This window comes from Nicotiana tomentosiformis, chromosome 9 (assembly GCF_000390325.3).
Source record: "Nicotiana tomentosiformis chromosome 9, ASM39032v3, whole genome shotgun sequence".
Lineage (NCBI taxonomy): Eukaryota > Viridiplantae > Streptophyta > Magnoliopsida > Solanales > Solanaceae > Nicotiana > Nicotiana tomentosiformis.
Genome location: NC_090820.1, coordinates 112,285,726 through 112,301,543, shown reverse-complemented (window position 1 = coordinate 112,301,543; position 15,818 = coordinate 112,285,726). Strand labels below are relative to the sequence as shown.

General features: G+C 35.3%; 3 protein-coding genes across 5 annotated transcripts; 2 read left to right on the top strand and 1 right to left on the bottom strand.

The window, feature by feature from the left end:
* Positions 1–403: 403 nt before the first annotated feature.
* LOC104097268 (uncharacterized) lies at positions 404–2,996 on the top strand. 3 transcript variants are annotated; one of them, XM_009603823.4, is made up of 3 exons: positions 404–1,104; positions 2,334–2,449; positions 2,622–2,996. In XM_009603823.4, exon 1 carries the CDS (start codon positions 540–542, stop codon positions 1,053–1,055), a length of 516 nt encoding a protein of 171 aa, XP_009602118.1. In that variant the 5' UTR covers positions 404–539; the 3' UTR covers positions 1,056–1,104; positions 2,334–2,449; positions 2,622–2,996. The 3 variants fall into 3 exon arrangements, with proteins under 3 accessions (XP_009602118.1, XP_070041991.1, XP_070041990.1); XM_070185890.1 differs by having other exon boundaries at positions 406–1,013; positions 2,625–2,996; XM_070185889.1 differs by having other exon boundaries at positions 406–1,013.
* On the bottom strand, positions 2,808–4,523 carry LOC104097267 (non-specific lipid transfer protein GPI-anchored 5-like). Its single transcript, XM_009603819.4, has 3 exons — positions 3,819–4,523; positions 3,180–3,239; positions 2,808–3,077 (listed from the first exon to the last, which is right to left on the bottom strand). Exons 1-3 carry the CDS (start codon positions 4,141–4,143, stop codon positions 2,953–2,955), a joined length of 510 nt encoding a protein of 169 aa, XP_009602114.1. The 5' UTR covers positions 4,144–4,523; the 3' UTR covers positions 2,808–2,952.
* A 459-nt stretch (positions 4,524–4,982) lies between these two features.
* LOC104097266 (non-specific lipid transfer protein GPI-anchored 20-like) lies at positions 4,983–7,270 on the top strand. The gene is made up of 4 exons (XM_009603815.4): positions 4,983–5,487; positions 6,332–6,358; positions 6,483–6,557; positions 6,845–7,270. The coding sequence occupies exons 1-4, from the start codon at positions 5,148–5,150 to the stop codon at positions 7,048–7,050; spliced, it is 648 nt and encodes a 215-aa protein (XP_009602110.1). The 5' UTR covers positions 4,983–5,147; the 3' UTR covers positions 7,051–7,270.
* The last annotated feature ends 8,548 nt before the right edge of the window (positions 7,271–15,818 follow it).

Below are 15,818 nucleotides of genomic sequence, written 5' to 3'. Positions count from 1 at the left end.
ATAAAAGAGTTAAAAACTATTATAATATTGTCCAAAATATTTTTAGGAGAGACCGATTATAAAAAGTTATTAATAATTTGTATCTCAAAATATTAAAAAAATAGAATTTATATATATACACGCGTATGTGTGTGATTTTTTTAAAAGAAATAAAGTTTAGGGCCTCTTATCAATATTGACTTTAGGCCACCAATACTGTTAAGCTGACCCCGCGTGACATAACTGTTTTCTCATTAAAAATAAATTGAAAGGAACTAATAAAAAAATACTGTGGCATAATCGCAATATTACCTTTGATGGTTAAACTGGTTAAATTGTATTTATATAGGTACTTTTTTATTATCGCAAGTAGCAAAAGTGACTATTTTATACTTATCAGAATCTTGGAATTGTTAGCTAGGGTACAAAACTATGCCACGTTAGAGCTTAATATTGATTAACTACAAAAAGAAAATGTTACTGTAAATTTATGCCCCATTTCATCTCTCTTCCCCAAATTTTCCATCAAATCCTAACATTCAAACCTTGTAGTAATAGAAATGGATGAAGAAATCATTGATATCATCCTACGGCCAATTGAAATATCAGATGCAGATGATTTCATGTTATGGGCAGCAGATGAAAAAGTCAGCCATTTTTGCACTTGGGATACTTACAATTCCAAAGACCAAGCTTTAGAATTTCTCAACACCAACGCTATTCCCCATCCATGGTTTAAAGCAATTTGTATTAATAATAAAGCAATTGGTTCCATTTCTGTTACACCAAATTCTGGTACCAGAGCTGAGCTTGGATATGTGTTGGCTTATAAGTATTGGGGCAAAGGGATTGTTACAAAAGCAGTGAAAATGGTAACATCAATCATATTTTCTGAGTGGCCAAATCTTGAAAGGCTAGAAGCTTTAGTGGACGTAGATAATACAGGGTCGCAAAGGGTGCTTGAAAAAGCTAGTTTTTTTAAAGAGGGAGTTCTGAGGAAGTACATGGTGTTGAAGGGGAGATCAAGAGACATGGTAATATTCAGCTTTCTCGCAACCGATTCTCCTCTATCGTAGCGCCCTTTAGTTTTGCTCTAGAGGCGGATCCAAGATTTAAATTTGATGGGTACGACGTATAAGATTCTTATACGGAACTCATTGTACTTTTATAGTTTAGGAGTTTAGGTATAATAGTTGAAATTTTAATGGGTTGTTACATGTAAATATATGCTTCGTGTAGAAAATATTGTGTTCGGATGAATCCTTTGTGGGAGTGTGGTATCCGCCCTTGTCTTATCCTTGGCTTTGTGTTGTGGAAATTTATCATAAATATATAGGCATTTTATATATACTAGCTGTTAACTTACTGCTACTCTTTTTTATACGAATTTGGGATTGGCAATCTGAGGAAGTTCATTTAATTTAATTTTATATAATATTGGAGCGGAATGAGCTTAATATGGATGATATCAACCGTGTGAATTCATATAACCGACTCCAACTTGCTTGGATTTGAGATATAGTAATTGTTGTTTTTGCTTTTACCACTTAGCTTTGTTTGATGGTTAATCAGGGAAGTAAAGGGTGCTATCTCATTGTGATGCTGTAAAAACCTGACCCCTTGTTTTGCTTATTTGCATTCTAAATATGTTTTGAGCATGTTATGATGTTTATTGTGATTTGTAAGCATGGTTTGGATAGAGTTTTGAGGGATTAAAACATGCTTTAGGCGACATTGGAAGTTGGAGATAGTTGTTCAAAATTTGATATATGGTGTCATCACGATCGTGGTAGGAGGACCCGCGATCCTAGTATGGTTGACTGGGAAAAATTCACATTTTCTGTGATCCCGGGTCTTGGTCCGCGATAGCGGTATGTTGACCAGCTTACTGGAGGTTGACCTCTGTGATTGCGGAGGTAATACCATGATTGCGGTATGTTGACCAGCTTACTGGAGGTTGACCTCTGTGATTGCGGAGGTAATACCATGATTGCAGACGTGTTGCTGGCCAAAGATAGTTGACTCTCCGTGATTGCAGAGAAGAGGCCGCGACTGCAGGACTTGTTGACTGGCCCAAGAGAGTTGAGTCCCTGCATTGCGGCGAACCTGGCCAAGGCCCAGATGGTTTTTTTTTCTTGATCGCAGTAGGTACATTGCTGTTAAGGTTGAGGTTCTAAGACTAAGAAGTCTTTGGGTTTAGTTCGATAAAAGCATACGCTTTTGTTAAACTAGTACATTGGCTTTCTCCATCTTTTATGTGTGTAGGTGAAGTTTTTGGTTCCATTTAGGTTGGTGTGTATAGTACTCTTACTCTTATTTTCCTAACTATAAGCTTGCATTGCTGTATTAATTAGAATGAGAGGAAAGATTTCGTGAAGCGCATTTTAGCCAGCTGAAGGAAGGTCGCGTTAGCGCCCCTGCAATCAGAAAGCCTTTTGATAGATGCCAAAGTTACTTCATTAAACAAAGGGTTAGTTACTTGAATTCTTATGTATTATTCTCCTGTTGAGTACCGTTGCGCTAGCTGATGATCTTTCATAATTTCTTTGTTTTCCTAGCCTAATAGTAAAACAGCTTGTATTCTGAAATCCGTTTATAGTACTTGACTGCCTATTAATCCTGATATCGTGCTTTTGTTGCAGCAGGTGAAATAAGAAAGTAGCAATTATCACAAACAGAAGCTGGACCGCTGACTCCCGCTATTTCCAATAAGGCCGACAAATTTGTTAATGCAAAGAAAAACTAGCTAATACATATCACAACAATGGGCAGTCGAGTGCACAAGGTATCCCACGTTCACGCACTGTTCGAGGAAGAGCCGCACCCCATTGAAAAGTTGAATATATGTATTGAATATATATCTGCAGAGACAATAATTGCACAGGAACTAAAACAAGACAAAAATACAATAAAAAATCAGTCTCTATGGGAAAGTTGACTTCTGATATGATCCCAAAGCCTGATAATCCCGAGTTACGCGGTGGTGAATGTTGAAGCATAAGAACTAATGAAAAGAAGGAAGAAGAAAGGAAGACCGATCATCTTGGTTAAAGTTGCATCACTGGAACCGTCTTCTGATGATGGTACAGATCCACGCCCTGTCACGCGATATGGTATGTGTAAGTAAGTGTTTCGAGTTAAAAACCAAAATTTAAGCTTCCCAAAAAAATTAAATATAATTTTAAAGGATTATAATGTACCTGAAGCTTCTGTACCAGGAGAATTTGGTGTTCCAGCAGGAGAGCTATTCGGGGAGCCGGCTGTTACAGGTAAGTAATGTTATTGAACTATCAAATTCGCAAGGAACATAAAGTTTATAGTTGATACTCCCTCCGTTTTAATTTATGTGGTATTACTTACCTTTTACTTTGTTTCAAAAAGAATGTCTATTTTGTAATTTTTTACTTTCAACGTTCTCAACTTACCCTTAATGACACTAAAAGGCGGAACTAAGTACAGGGAAGGGGCTCAACTGAATCCTCTTCATCAGAATAATTATATTGTGCAAGTAAGGTGAAATTATTATTTTCTGATTATATATAAACCGTTGAATTCACTTGACATGAAGAATTTTAGTGTAGTAGCAAAAGGAGGTTCAAACGCATATTCTAGAAATTTGTGAATCCCCTTTTTTAAATTCCTGGCTTTGTCACGGATGACACTCCATAAACGACTCTTTAACACTCCAAATATCAAAGGGTACTTTTGGTATATTATACATACCTTTAGTTCAAGATTGCAAGATTCAAAAGTTTCTTTACATTCTTAAACTTCGTGTCTAGTCAAACTAAGACATAAAATGAGCAAGGGAGTATTTTAGAATGAATTGTCTTTCTTACCATTGCATTTGCTGACTGATGGAGTCTGAACTTTGCAAGCAGTAGGAAGAGCTAGAGCTTGAGTCTGGTTAATATTGAGTCCAAGGTTGGAACCACCACCATTGAGGATCTGGCACAAGCATACGGGGTTGTTCTTAACCACCGTGCCAAGCTGCGTGCAGCATCCTGAGGACGGCAATGAAGAGTTCCCCGTGATGTAATTCAAGCATGGTGACATACTAACCAACACATTCGTGCAGTCATCGCTTGATTGAGCTGCAGCTCCTGTCCAGATCATCGCCAACGCAACAAAAACAAGACTCATTGAGTTCCTTTGAATTGCCATTTGATTGGCGATTGGTACTCAGAAATCGTTGTGAGGTGCAGAGAAAATTGTTTTGCTGGTGTTAATTGAGCACACAATAAAGTGTGGCTTGATTTATATAGAAAATAGAGAATGAAGAGTCAAAATAAGGTGTTCATATAATTGGTGAATTGGAAAGGAAAAATAATTGTTGAGGATTTTTTGTCATAATTTACAAATGAATTAGGTAGAGTTGGAAAATAGTTAGTTATACAGGTTACCAACTCATGCTAATTGTACCCCACAATTTGTTTACTGGTAAACAGAGAACAGCTAAGGCTTAAAAAGCTGTTCAAAGATAAAGACTTTAATGAACTTAAAGAAGGTTATGATTGGAATCTGATTCCAGCTTTTGCGGCTCTGCTACTATTATTTCAAACTTTCCTACAGGCAAATTAGATTTATGCTGGAAAACCTTTATTAAAGTTCTATTTTTGCATTTCAAGAAAATTTGCTTTTGTGTTTTGAGAAAATTTAATTTCATTAAAAAATTTAAAGTAGAATCTGATACATTATAATTAGTTTTATGACTATGAGTAAAAGTTAATAGTAAATTGCAAGATAATGTCACTTGTCATGCATTTGTTGGTTAGTTCAAGTCTAAAAGTGTCGGCTCAACGCATTCAAAATTTTATATATATGCGAAAAAAGTTACTTCTGTTCTATTTTCACAGTACAGTTGAACCCTCTTCATTGGCTGTGGTGGAATTCAAAGGCAAAAACAACAATTAGGCCACGGCAAGCAAAGCCAGCAAGTCAGCAAAACTATTGGAGAATTTGACAAAAAAGTTTGTTAAGGTAGTTGAACTTCATCACCTGCTTATTTATCAACTACATAGCTACATTTCTCTTTTATACATTTCCTCTATATATTCCCTCTTCTTTCTCCCCACTTAACCATTCAAACCATCAACAAATTCCTCAAACAAATTACATTAACAAAACCAAAACAAAACTATCTTTTAACAGCTCGTCTAGCTAGTACAATGGCTATTCAAAACTCTGTGTTATTTCCAGTTATGTTTCTTTCTTGCATTGTCTTAGCAGCTCTGCCTATTAATGCCCAATTTCCGACTTCCCCTTGCACGTCGACGATGTTGACAAGTTTCACCCCATGTTTGAGTTTCTTGGCGAACAGCAGCAGCAATGGGACAACCCCATCTGCAGGCTGCTGCACTGCACTCAAAACTATGATGAGCAATGGCACTGCTTGTCTCTGTGTTATTGCAACTGGTGGCATTCCCTTTCAAATTCCGATCAATCCGAACGCAACCATGTCTCTTCCCCGTGCTTGTAACATGGCTGCTGTTCCATTCCAATGCAAAGGTAAAAGAATTTATGATCAAATCTATAACAGAAAAGACATCAAATGTTCATAGTTTTGAAAAGAAGGAAATGACCACCATTTCTTTCCATTTTTAGTTCCACAGTTGTGTTGGACAAAGAAGGGGAGTCTTGGCGTAACTGGTAAAGTTGCTGCCATGTGACCAGGAGGTCACGGGTTCGAGCCGTGGAAACAACCTTTTGCAGAAATGTAGGGTAAGACTGCGTACAATAGACCCTTGTGGTCCGGGTAAAGGCGCATAGCGGGAACTCAGTGCTTCGGGTTGCCCTTTAGTTGTGTTGGATAAACTCAAAGTTTGAGCCATTACATTCCTCTTATCACAAAAGCGGCTTGATACATTAAGCTCCCGTTATGCATGGAATTCGGGAAAGGTCGAGCCTAGAGGCGGACCTATGCTGTAAAGAGAAGGGTCATCGGCACCCTGAAAGTTGGCAAAAATTTCATATATACATATATATATATGTCTTTAGAAAATAGTAATATAGTAGTAGTGACACCATATATACAAAGTAGATTTTGGTTGAATGCAAAAGTACACCTGCGACCTTCAAATCCTGGATTTGCCTCTGGTCGAACCATATTGGGTCTTATATATACAGCTTTATCTTACATTTCTGCAAGAGACTGTTTTCACAGCTTAAATCTAAGGCCTCCTAGTCACAAGGTGCAACTTTTACTGTTGCGCCAATACTCCCCTTCATTCCTCGATTGTTTTATAAATAAGAAAATTTAAGAGGACTATTATGTTTATATTTAATTTTTTAGTCTTATTGGTACCAAATTTTAAAGGGTTACTAACACCCTTAATGATTTTTTTTATTGTAGCCTCAAGTCCACCTGCAGCGGCTCCAGGTATATATTACCTATTTTATGTCATCTATTTTTCAATAATGTCCAATTGTCCATTTCATTGATTTTATCATCTAAAATTGCCATGAAAAATTATGTGAATTTAATACTTGTTTTTGTCAACTAGGTCCTTCTAGTGCTGGTGCTGCTGCTCCAAGTTCTTCACCAACAGCTGCCCCGAGTCCTTCTCCTAGCCCTAAAGGTATTAATATAATTTTAGGATCTTTACATAAATAGCCGGTATACATAATTTATACATTAACTATACACGGTTATACACATATTATACACATTTGTCTATACTAACTGATTAAAAGCCATGGGCTCTGATCCTTCAATAATCGCGTCAGGTGTACATCGGATTTCCCAAATTATTTTTTCTTCTTTGGAGGACCCGACACAGTCCAATGATATTTTTGAAGGATCTGACCAACATAGATTAAAAGTTTATGAATTATACGATTTTAACTTGATAATTACTTTACGCAGATACGACTGATTCTCCGCCAATGTCACCAACTTTGGCACCAGAAGCTGAGGTAGTTCCTGCTTTAACTCCAACATCTCCATCCGCGACGAATTCCGGCCGTCGACAAAACCCTGTTACGCCATCAGCTGCCCTTTCTCTCAACTATGGTTTTTCACCATTATTTCTCCTTGTTGCATTTGGTGCAATTGGTTTTATGTTGTATTAGTTTGAGATGATAAGACACCAAAATTAGTGAATTTGTGTTCAATGGGGTGGGGGTATTTATGGCATTTATTTTGAGATTTTTATTATAATGTTAAGAAATTATTCTTTCATTTGTGAAGCTATGATACTGATGTAATATAGATATTGAGAAGATTATGTACTTGTTGTGTTATTTGGGACCTTTGAATTAATTTAAATTTGGGCATTTATTATGTTTTCAATTGGACAAATTTGAGAACAAAAACGAGTTTGCTATGTCACTTAGTGGGGTGAAATTCAAAAATAGCCAGATTTACAAGTGGTAATTGAAAAATAGTCACAGTTTCAAAAATAATCAAAATTTAGCCACTTTTCATCTAAAGATAAATCTGAACGAAAATACTGTTTAAAATCCGGAAAATATTCCAGCATAATATACTGGAGTTCTTTTTACATGTGAACTTCAAGCATTATATACTGGAGTTTAAGTATATTAAGCTGGAACTCCAGTATATTATGATGGAGTTCCAATATAAATACACTGAACTCCATCATAATATACTGGAGTTCCAGCATAATATACTGGTCCAGCATAATATGCTGGAAGTTCATACACAGGTGCTCCAATCTCCAGTATATTATGCTAGAACTTTCCGTGTTGCAGCAAAATAGTGGCTATTTTTCAATGACTTTGCAACGCTAGCTATTTTTCAATTACCAGTCCAAAAATTTACTAGTCCGTGCTATTTTTACTAATTGGTGAGTCTGTGCTAATTGCTCCCCCGTTTTATTTTATGTGATCATATTTGACTGAGAATAAACTTTAAGAAAGAAATAAAAACTTTTAATATGTTATAATCTTAAGCATTTCATAATGTAACTGTAGCTTTATTAAATATTTTTGATTTTTTTATAAAATTAGACATGTCATAATATTTGTGTAGCTATATTAGCTTATTACACACTAAACTAAAAGTTTTAAGTATTTAGAAATTAGTCTTCCAAACAGACTTAAAAGGAAATAGAGTATAAAATAGAGTAAAAACATTTTCCATAAACTTCATTTTTTTAAAAAGATGTTGTTTTTACAAGCTAAAAACAAGATAGAAATGGTCAAATATTTATTGGATAAAATTTAGAAATTTTTACCTTCCTATACACCATTTGAAACTTTATTACCCTTGTGAGCGCCTAATTTTTTATAATATTTAAATTTTTATCACCTTATACTATGTTTATATTTTTAGAAATTTAATATATATATTTTTAGCTTTGTTACATTTGCTTTATATATAGGGTAAAAATTAAAAATAATTTAAAAGATCAATTATTACCATTAGTATTATTTTTATTTTTATCTTTATTTTAAAATAAATTAAATTAAAAACAAGAAAAAAATTAAATATTTTTTTAAATTTTCGGATGGGAATAAAAAAAAGAAAAAGTAGAAGTATGGAATTAAAAAGTAAAAGTAAAAGTAGGTGGAAATTGTTTAATAAAAAGTAAAAGAAAGTGAAATTTTTTAAAAAGAAATTAAAAGAATGTGAAAATTTTAAAAATGAAAAGTAAAAGAAAGTTGGAATTAAAAAAAAAAGTAAAGGTAGGTTAAAATAAAATAAATAAGTAAAATAAAGTGGAAATTAATAAAAGAAAAGTAAAATAAGTGGAAGATAAAAACAAAAAGTGGGAATTTAAATATAATAAAAGTAAAGTGTGAGAAATTAAAAAATAAAAGTAAAGTAAAGTGGGGAATTTTTTTTTTTAAAAAAAGAAGAAAAATGGGAAGGGAGAATTTTTAATTAAAAAAAATAAGAAAATAATAAAATAAAATAAAAACAAATCTGAAAAAATTCCGATTTTTTTTCTATAAATAGAAGAGAAATGTGAGGAAAAAAGAGGGGAGAGAAAGGGAAAAAAGAGAGGGAGGAGGGAATTGAGAGAAATGTTTTTGCTTCTTCTACGCTAAGGAATTTCTATTCGTGTCATTCTTTCTTCGTCTTTCTTTCGAAAAAACCAGCAGCTTTACGACCTTGAAACCCATAAAAATCCAGCCAAGTCCCAACCTCGCTCTCCCGTTTGCGTGAGGTTTAAGAGGTTCTGTTTGAGGTCCATTTTCAGCGAGGTTCTCGTTCATCCGAATTCGGTTCCGTCGAGGCTGTTCGAACTCCGTTCGACGTCCTGTTCTCCTTCGAGTTGTAGCCGGCACTTTTCTTCTGTAATTCAAATGTGGAGATTCTTTTTTTATCAATATAGTGAAGAAGATTTTTCACCTCAAAGGTCTGTTTCTTTTCCATTTCAGTAATGTTTATTGCCATGCTCCAGTCACATCTCTTTGAATTGTAGTTCTTTGTTGACTTTATTTGGCATGAACTTTTATCATAATATTCTGTGTTTAGTTGTTTTCCATGATTAGTTGGTGTTGTATTTTTCATTATCAGTTGGTTTGATTGTTGAGCATTTTGGGGTTAAAGGTATATTTATTTTTGATTTATATGAATCTAAAGTCATGTGTAGTAGTAGGAAGACACACATTCTCTGTTTAAATTTGAGATAGAAACATTTGTATATGTTAAAGCAAAGATGTCTTGGTCAGCACATTTTGTATAGTTGGGTCATGAGTGTTACTTAGATTTAAAGGGAGCTGGGTTTGTTGAATGAAGTATGTACTACTGAAAATGGCTAATGGACAATGGACTAATGGAGTAGCTTGGTGAACTAGTAACTGAGCCTACTTTTTAGTTGGTTTTAAAGGGCCAATTGTTCTACTGCCACGACTCCAAATTCCCTCCGTAGGATGTCGTGATGGCACCTAGTCTCTAAGACTAGGTAAGCCTATCAATGCGGAATAATAATATATATCTGAAATAAATAAACTATAATTCAAACAAATTCAACTCCCAAAATCCGGTAGAAATAAGTCACAAACTTCTAAGAATTTATTCTCCGTGTCACTATACAAGAGAGTCTAAAACAAATAAGGAAGACAACATAGTAAGATAGATGGGGACTCTGGAGTTTGCGGACGCTGGCAGATATACCTCAAAATCTCCTTGTATAGCTAGTTTACTGATGCCTGATCTGATAAGATGTACCTGGATCTGCAAAAACTAATGTGCAGAAATGTAGTATGAGTACACCACATCGGTACCTAATAAGTGTCAAGCCTAACCTCGGTAGAGTAGTGACAATACCAGGCCAGGCCCTACTAGAGAATAAAAAATGGCATGGTAAAATATTTAAATAATATAATAAGATAAAAAGACAATGAAAATGAATCGAGTAGTAAGTCATATTTAATTACACCAAATAATGGTAAATAAATACGTCGTGGAAATAAAACAGAATTCTTTTCAACTTAAAGAAAATCACAACAATAATCAAAGGCAACTGAGGCCATAAATCAATATCTTACCGCATCGTAGTACCAAATCATAAATAAATTCACAATATCTCATTTTCTTATCTCACCACGGGAGCCTTCACAATTTATTTGAAAGAAAATATTTTTCCCGAAATAGCATCCCGCGTTTTAGCCATCCTTATCACATTGCATGACTTCTAGTAGTTCCCACTACTAGCCACGCGTATCAAGCCACCCTTATCTCACCTCATGCGTTTCAATACCCAGGCCTTATACCACCGCATGCGTATTAACATCACAATATATCACAATTTGCACCTCAAGTGCTCAAATAATTTAACTTGCCAAAATAATTCAACAATAATATATTTTCACAATAAAGAGTTAACGGCTCATGTCAAAATAATTCAACAATAATATTTTTCCACAATAAAGAGCTCACTGCTCCATCACAATGAGTACGAAAATCTTACAAAAATATTCAGGAATAAATAATTCAGCAAAATAATATTTCAAAATCTTTAATACGTTGCTTCAATACCAAATTTAAAAATGTCAAATACTTCATATTAATAATATTTAAATTAAAGAAAATCAACTTCAAATAATGCACAGAATAAAAGAAACCAAGTTTCAACTAAACAGATAAAACAATTAGCATGAAAAGGTCAAGCAAATTTAAAATATAAACATTAAATCAATAGTGAAGAATATAATAAAATAAAATAATTTTATTAATGCGCAACAATGATCTACACAATTTAATACATAATCTTTCACATTTAGCCCATGTACACACTCGTCACCTTGTGTACACGATTTTTCACACATTATAATTATCAATCCTAGAGGAAATTTTCTCCACACAAAGTTAGACAAGTCACTTACCTCGACTTGCTCCAATTTAATCAAGTAATATGTTTTTCCTTGATTTTTCGACTCCGATTGACTCCAATCTAGTCATAATTAATTCGATACAGTCAACAAAAATTATAGAATCAATTCCATAAGAAAATACTACATTTTTCAATAAAAATTCGAAATTAACTCAAATATTGCATGTGGGGGCCACATCTCGGAATCCGGCGAAACTCACAAAATCCGACAACCCATTCAATTACGAGTCCAACCATACTAGTTTTACCCAAATCCGACTCCGGATCGATACCGAAATCTCAAAAATTCGTTTCTACGAGATTTCTAAAATTTCTTAAATTTCAATCTCAAAACACTAACTAAATGGTGCAAACAGTGATATATTCGTGTATATTGACCAAATCCGAATTAGAATCACTTACCCCAATGTATTTTCCTTGAAAATCTATTAAAAATCGTCTCTCCTCAAGCTCCAAGTTGTTAAAAATGGCGAATGGGACGAATGCCCTCCTTTATAATTCTGCCCAGGCAACCCTCGATCATGGACCTCGATCATGACCCTCGATCCTCAGCCTGCCTCGATCATGACCCTCGATCCTGGCCTTCGATCCTTGGGCTTCGATCACGTCTTCGGTCATGGCTTCGGTCATGACTTCGATCATGGGGCTCGATCATGGTTTCGATCATGGGCTGCCTCGATCTTGGGCTCGATCACAACCCAGAATTTTCAGCAGCAGAGAAAAAATGCAGCAACTGTTTTAAGTCCAACTTTTGATCCGTTAACCATTCGCAACTCACCCGAGGCCCTCGGGACCTCAACCAAATATACCAACAAGTCCTAAAATATCATACAAACTTATTTGAAACCTTAAATCACATCAAACAACTCTAAAATCATAAATCACACCCCAATTCAAGCTTAATGAAACTTAAGAATTTCCAACTTCTACATTCGATGTTGAAACCTATCAAAACAAGTCCGATTGACCTCAAATTTTGCATACAAGTCATAAATGACATAACGGAGCTATGAAAATTTTCAGAACTGGATTCTGACCCCGATATCAAAAAGCCAACTCCCCGGTCAAACTTCCAAACTTTAAATTCCTATTTTAGCTATTTCAAGTCTAATTTCACTACGCACTTCCAAATAAAATTCCGATCATGCTTCTAAGTCCAAAATCACCATACGGAGCTGTTGGAATCATCAAAATTCTATTCCGGGGTTGTTTGCACATAATTTGACATCTGGTCACTATTTAAACTTAAACTTTTAATTTTTCATCAAAATTTCATATCTCGGGCTAGGGACCTCCGAATTTGATTCCGGACATACGCCCAAATCCCAAATCACGATACGGACCTACCGGAACTGTCAAAACACTAATCTGAGTTTGTTTTCTCAAAATATTGACCAAAGTCAACTCAGTTGAGTTTTAAAGCTCTAATTCACATTTTAATCCTTTTTTTTACATAAAAACTTTTCGAAAAATTTTACTGACTGCGCACGCAAGTCGATGAATGATAATTAGTATTTTTGAGGTCTTATAATAGATAATTAATTATTAAATTTAAAGATGACATGTTGGGTCATCACAATCTCCACCTCTAAAACAAGCGTTCGTCCTCGAACGGAGTTAGAAAAAGTACCTGAGTTGGTGAATAAGTGTGGATAACAGCTGTGCATATTATGCTCGGTCTCCCAAGTCGCCTCCTCAACTGTATGACCCCTCCACTGAACCTTCACGGAAGCAATGTTCTTTGACCTCAGCTTCCGAACCTGCCTATCTAAAATAGCCACTGGTTCCTTAACATAAAATCGATCCTTGTCCAACTGAAACGAACTGAAGTCTAACACATGAGACGGATCGCCGTGATATTTCCGAAGCATAGAAACATGGAATACCGGATGAACTATAAAGAGACTAGGTGGTAGTGCAAGTCTGTAAGCCACCTCTCCAACTCTCTCAAGAATCTCAAAAGGCCCAATATACCTAGGGTTCAACTTGCCCTTCTTCCCGAACTTCATCACACCCTTCATAGGCGAAACCCGGAGCGAAACTGTGAGACCCCAGGTGTTTCTCTCTTCTCTTACGTAATATACGTAACGTGGCGTGATTATATTAGGTATATATGATTGGGTATAGCACATTGGGAGAATAAGACTAAAAATTTGTGGTAATATCAAGGAACTAAACTAAAGCTTTAAGTCAAAGGAATCCCTTAAACAAAGGTTCATGGTTAAAGAAATGGCTCGGATAGCACCCCGCGTGTTCGGAAGGTTTAAGTTAACTTGCACCTGTGGGATAAGACTAAGAGTATATAATATGCTAAGAATAATATGTTATGAGGTATTATAATATCACACTGGTCACATGTTAAGTTTTGGAGTCAAGCAAGTTGCGAAATAAAGGTCGGCAAAAGTTATCGTAAATTTCTCTAATAAATTTTCTAAACTTTGGGTCAAATGTATCAGATCATTTATCCCAATATATAAAGTATTATGGGACCCACAACCTACCAAATCGAAGGTCTACGAGTCTAGTTTGCAACCAAAGAAATATCACATCAAACCGACATTGTAGTAAAGAGTTATGACTGTTGTACCGCGGACTGTCCGGGCTGAAATCGGGTCGCAAACCGGGTCGGGTCAAACAAGTGGTATAAATCGGAAAATCCGAATTTTAAGACCCCAAAACATTTCATCTTCATCCCAAAACAGTGAGAAAGCTTAAGAGAGGGTTTCATGGTGTTCTTGAGTGATTAAGGTGTGTTTTTAACGATTTCTATCGTTAAAGTTTGCCCCCGTGCCTAGAAGCGCAATCTTTACGCTTTGCAATCGTTTTCCCCTTCTATTAGCTGTGTTTGGAGCTATTTTTGGAATATAGGAAATTTTTGTTCTTGCTTGTTCTTCAGGATTTATACTTGGTTTGCCAAGGTAATCATCTTGGAACTCTTTTATGATCGTTTTTACAAAGTTCTACAGGCGTTTCGTCAAGTTAGGGTCATATGGCAAATCTGCCGATTTAAACTCATTTATGAACTGTTTATAGGTGCGTATAAGCTGCACACACACACACACACACACACATATATATATATATATATATATATATATATATATATATAGTGGTTTCAAAGCTTAGGACGTAAGGAACAACTTTCGTGAAGGAACTACAGTCATTCAGACGTTCGTTGGAGAGGTATGTTAAGGCTAAGCTTCGTCCTTCCTTTTAGCACGAATTTTGGGAAATTCCTAAGACGCCAAATGTGATATTTTACTATTCTGTTGCTAGAAAGACCTTTTGTGAAAGGCATTGGTATCGTAGCTGAAGTATTTTCATGATGCTATTAGGTTGATATTCCACTCGTTCGGTTAAAAAGGGTATTCGACATCTATATATGTCATTTTGTCGGTTTTCTTAAATATATGTCCATATATATGAATTCTTATTCGTCTTTGGGTTGTGTGACTTAAAAATAAAGGCATTTAGTATTTGCGATCATTCCTTATTCATTGTTAAAGTGTATTTTAAAATCTCTAAAGTGACACGTCGATTTCAAAATTCTCAAATATAATTTTTATGTTTAAACTACTAAAATATTTGAATTTTTTTGAAATACTTTCTTTTACTAATTATCAAGAAATCAGGTATAAAGACTAAGTGAAGCACCTTAAGCTTTTTATGAACATATTCAGAGTTAAGTTATCTTTCTAAAAGTCGAGTTAAGTTTTCAAACTTATTAAAAAAGATATGAGGTTTCACAAGACATTTGTATGTGATACGAAGGTGATTATGAGATTATGAGAATACGAGTACCAATGAGCCAAGGTTGGCTAAGTTCTTGTTATGGACTATTATGTGCATTCAAATCTCATATCATACATGACATATTATGCATGGACTTCGAGCTATAATCGGAGGTAAGGGGCCTATTTGCCCGAAAGACTATATATATTGTACAGATGGCCACAGGTTGGCAATATGATACCGGTTAGCTACCGGGAGAGACCGCCATTGCTAGCATTTGGTTGGGTATGTCATGAATTTACATCAATATATATGTATTCACGACATACGATTACATGAGCATACCATGCATATTTTATTACTATGAGGTCGGATGTTGGCCATGGAGGCTATCAGAGTTTCAGTGTCAGGTGGTATCTTTATTACCTTTTTACATCAGCTATGTATGATTCTACTTTCTTCCTTACATACCAGTACATTTTTATTCGTACTGATGTCCCGTTGCCTGGGGACATTGCATTTTTGTTTCGTGCGTGCAGGTCCAGGTAGGGACTCTGATCGACCCCTCCGCTAGGATTTCGGGGTTCAGCTGTGAGTTGGTAAGCTCCACCTCTTCCTGGAGCTTTCATAGGATGGTTACTTTTGTTGTACAGTTTGGGTATAGTTGGGGCCTTATCCCGACAGTGCTTATGACACTCTTAGAGGCTATTGTGGACATAATATTCTGGGTTTCTTTTTGTTGCTTTCAGTCTCTAGCCCATAGGCTTGGCATGTATATATAGGTGTGTAGGCATGTATGTC

Excerpts from the sequence above, each read along its gene's own strand:
- LOC104097268 (XM_009603823.4), top strand. The coding sequence starts at position 540 with ATGGATGAAGAAATCATTGATATCATCCTACGGCCAATTGAAATATCA.
- LOC104097267 (XM_009603819.4), bottom strand. The coding sequence starts at position 4,143 with ATGGCAATTCAAAGGAACTCAATGAGTCTTGTTTTTGTTGCGTTGGCG. Across the intron at positions 3,240-3,818 it reads ATCAGTCAGCAAATGCAATG|CCGGCTCCCCGAATAGCTCT; the intron begins GTAAGAAAGACA and ends TACCTGTAACAG. Across the intron at positions 3,078-3,179 it reads TCCTGGTACAGAAGCTTCAG|GGCGTGGATCTGTACCATCA; the intron begins GTACATTATAAT and ends ATCGCGTGACAG.
- LOC104097266 (XM_009603815.4), top strand. The coding sequence starts at position 5,148 with ATGGCTATTCAAAACTCTGTGTTATTTCCAGTTATGTTTCTTTCTTGC. Across the intron at positions 6,359-6,482 it reads TCCACCTGCAGCGGCTCCAG|GTCCTTCTAGTGCTGGTGCT; the intron begins GTATATATTACC and ends TTTGTCAACTAG. Across the intron at positions 6,558-6,844 it reads TCCTTCTCCTAGCCCTAAAG|ATACGACTGATTCTCCGCCA; the intron begins GTATTAATATAA and ends TACTTTACGCAG.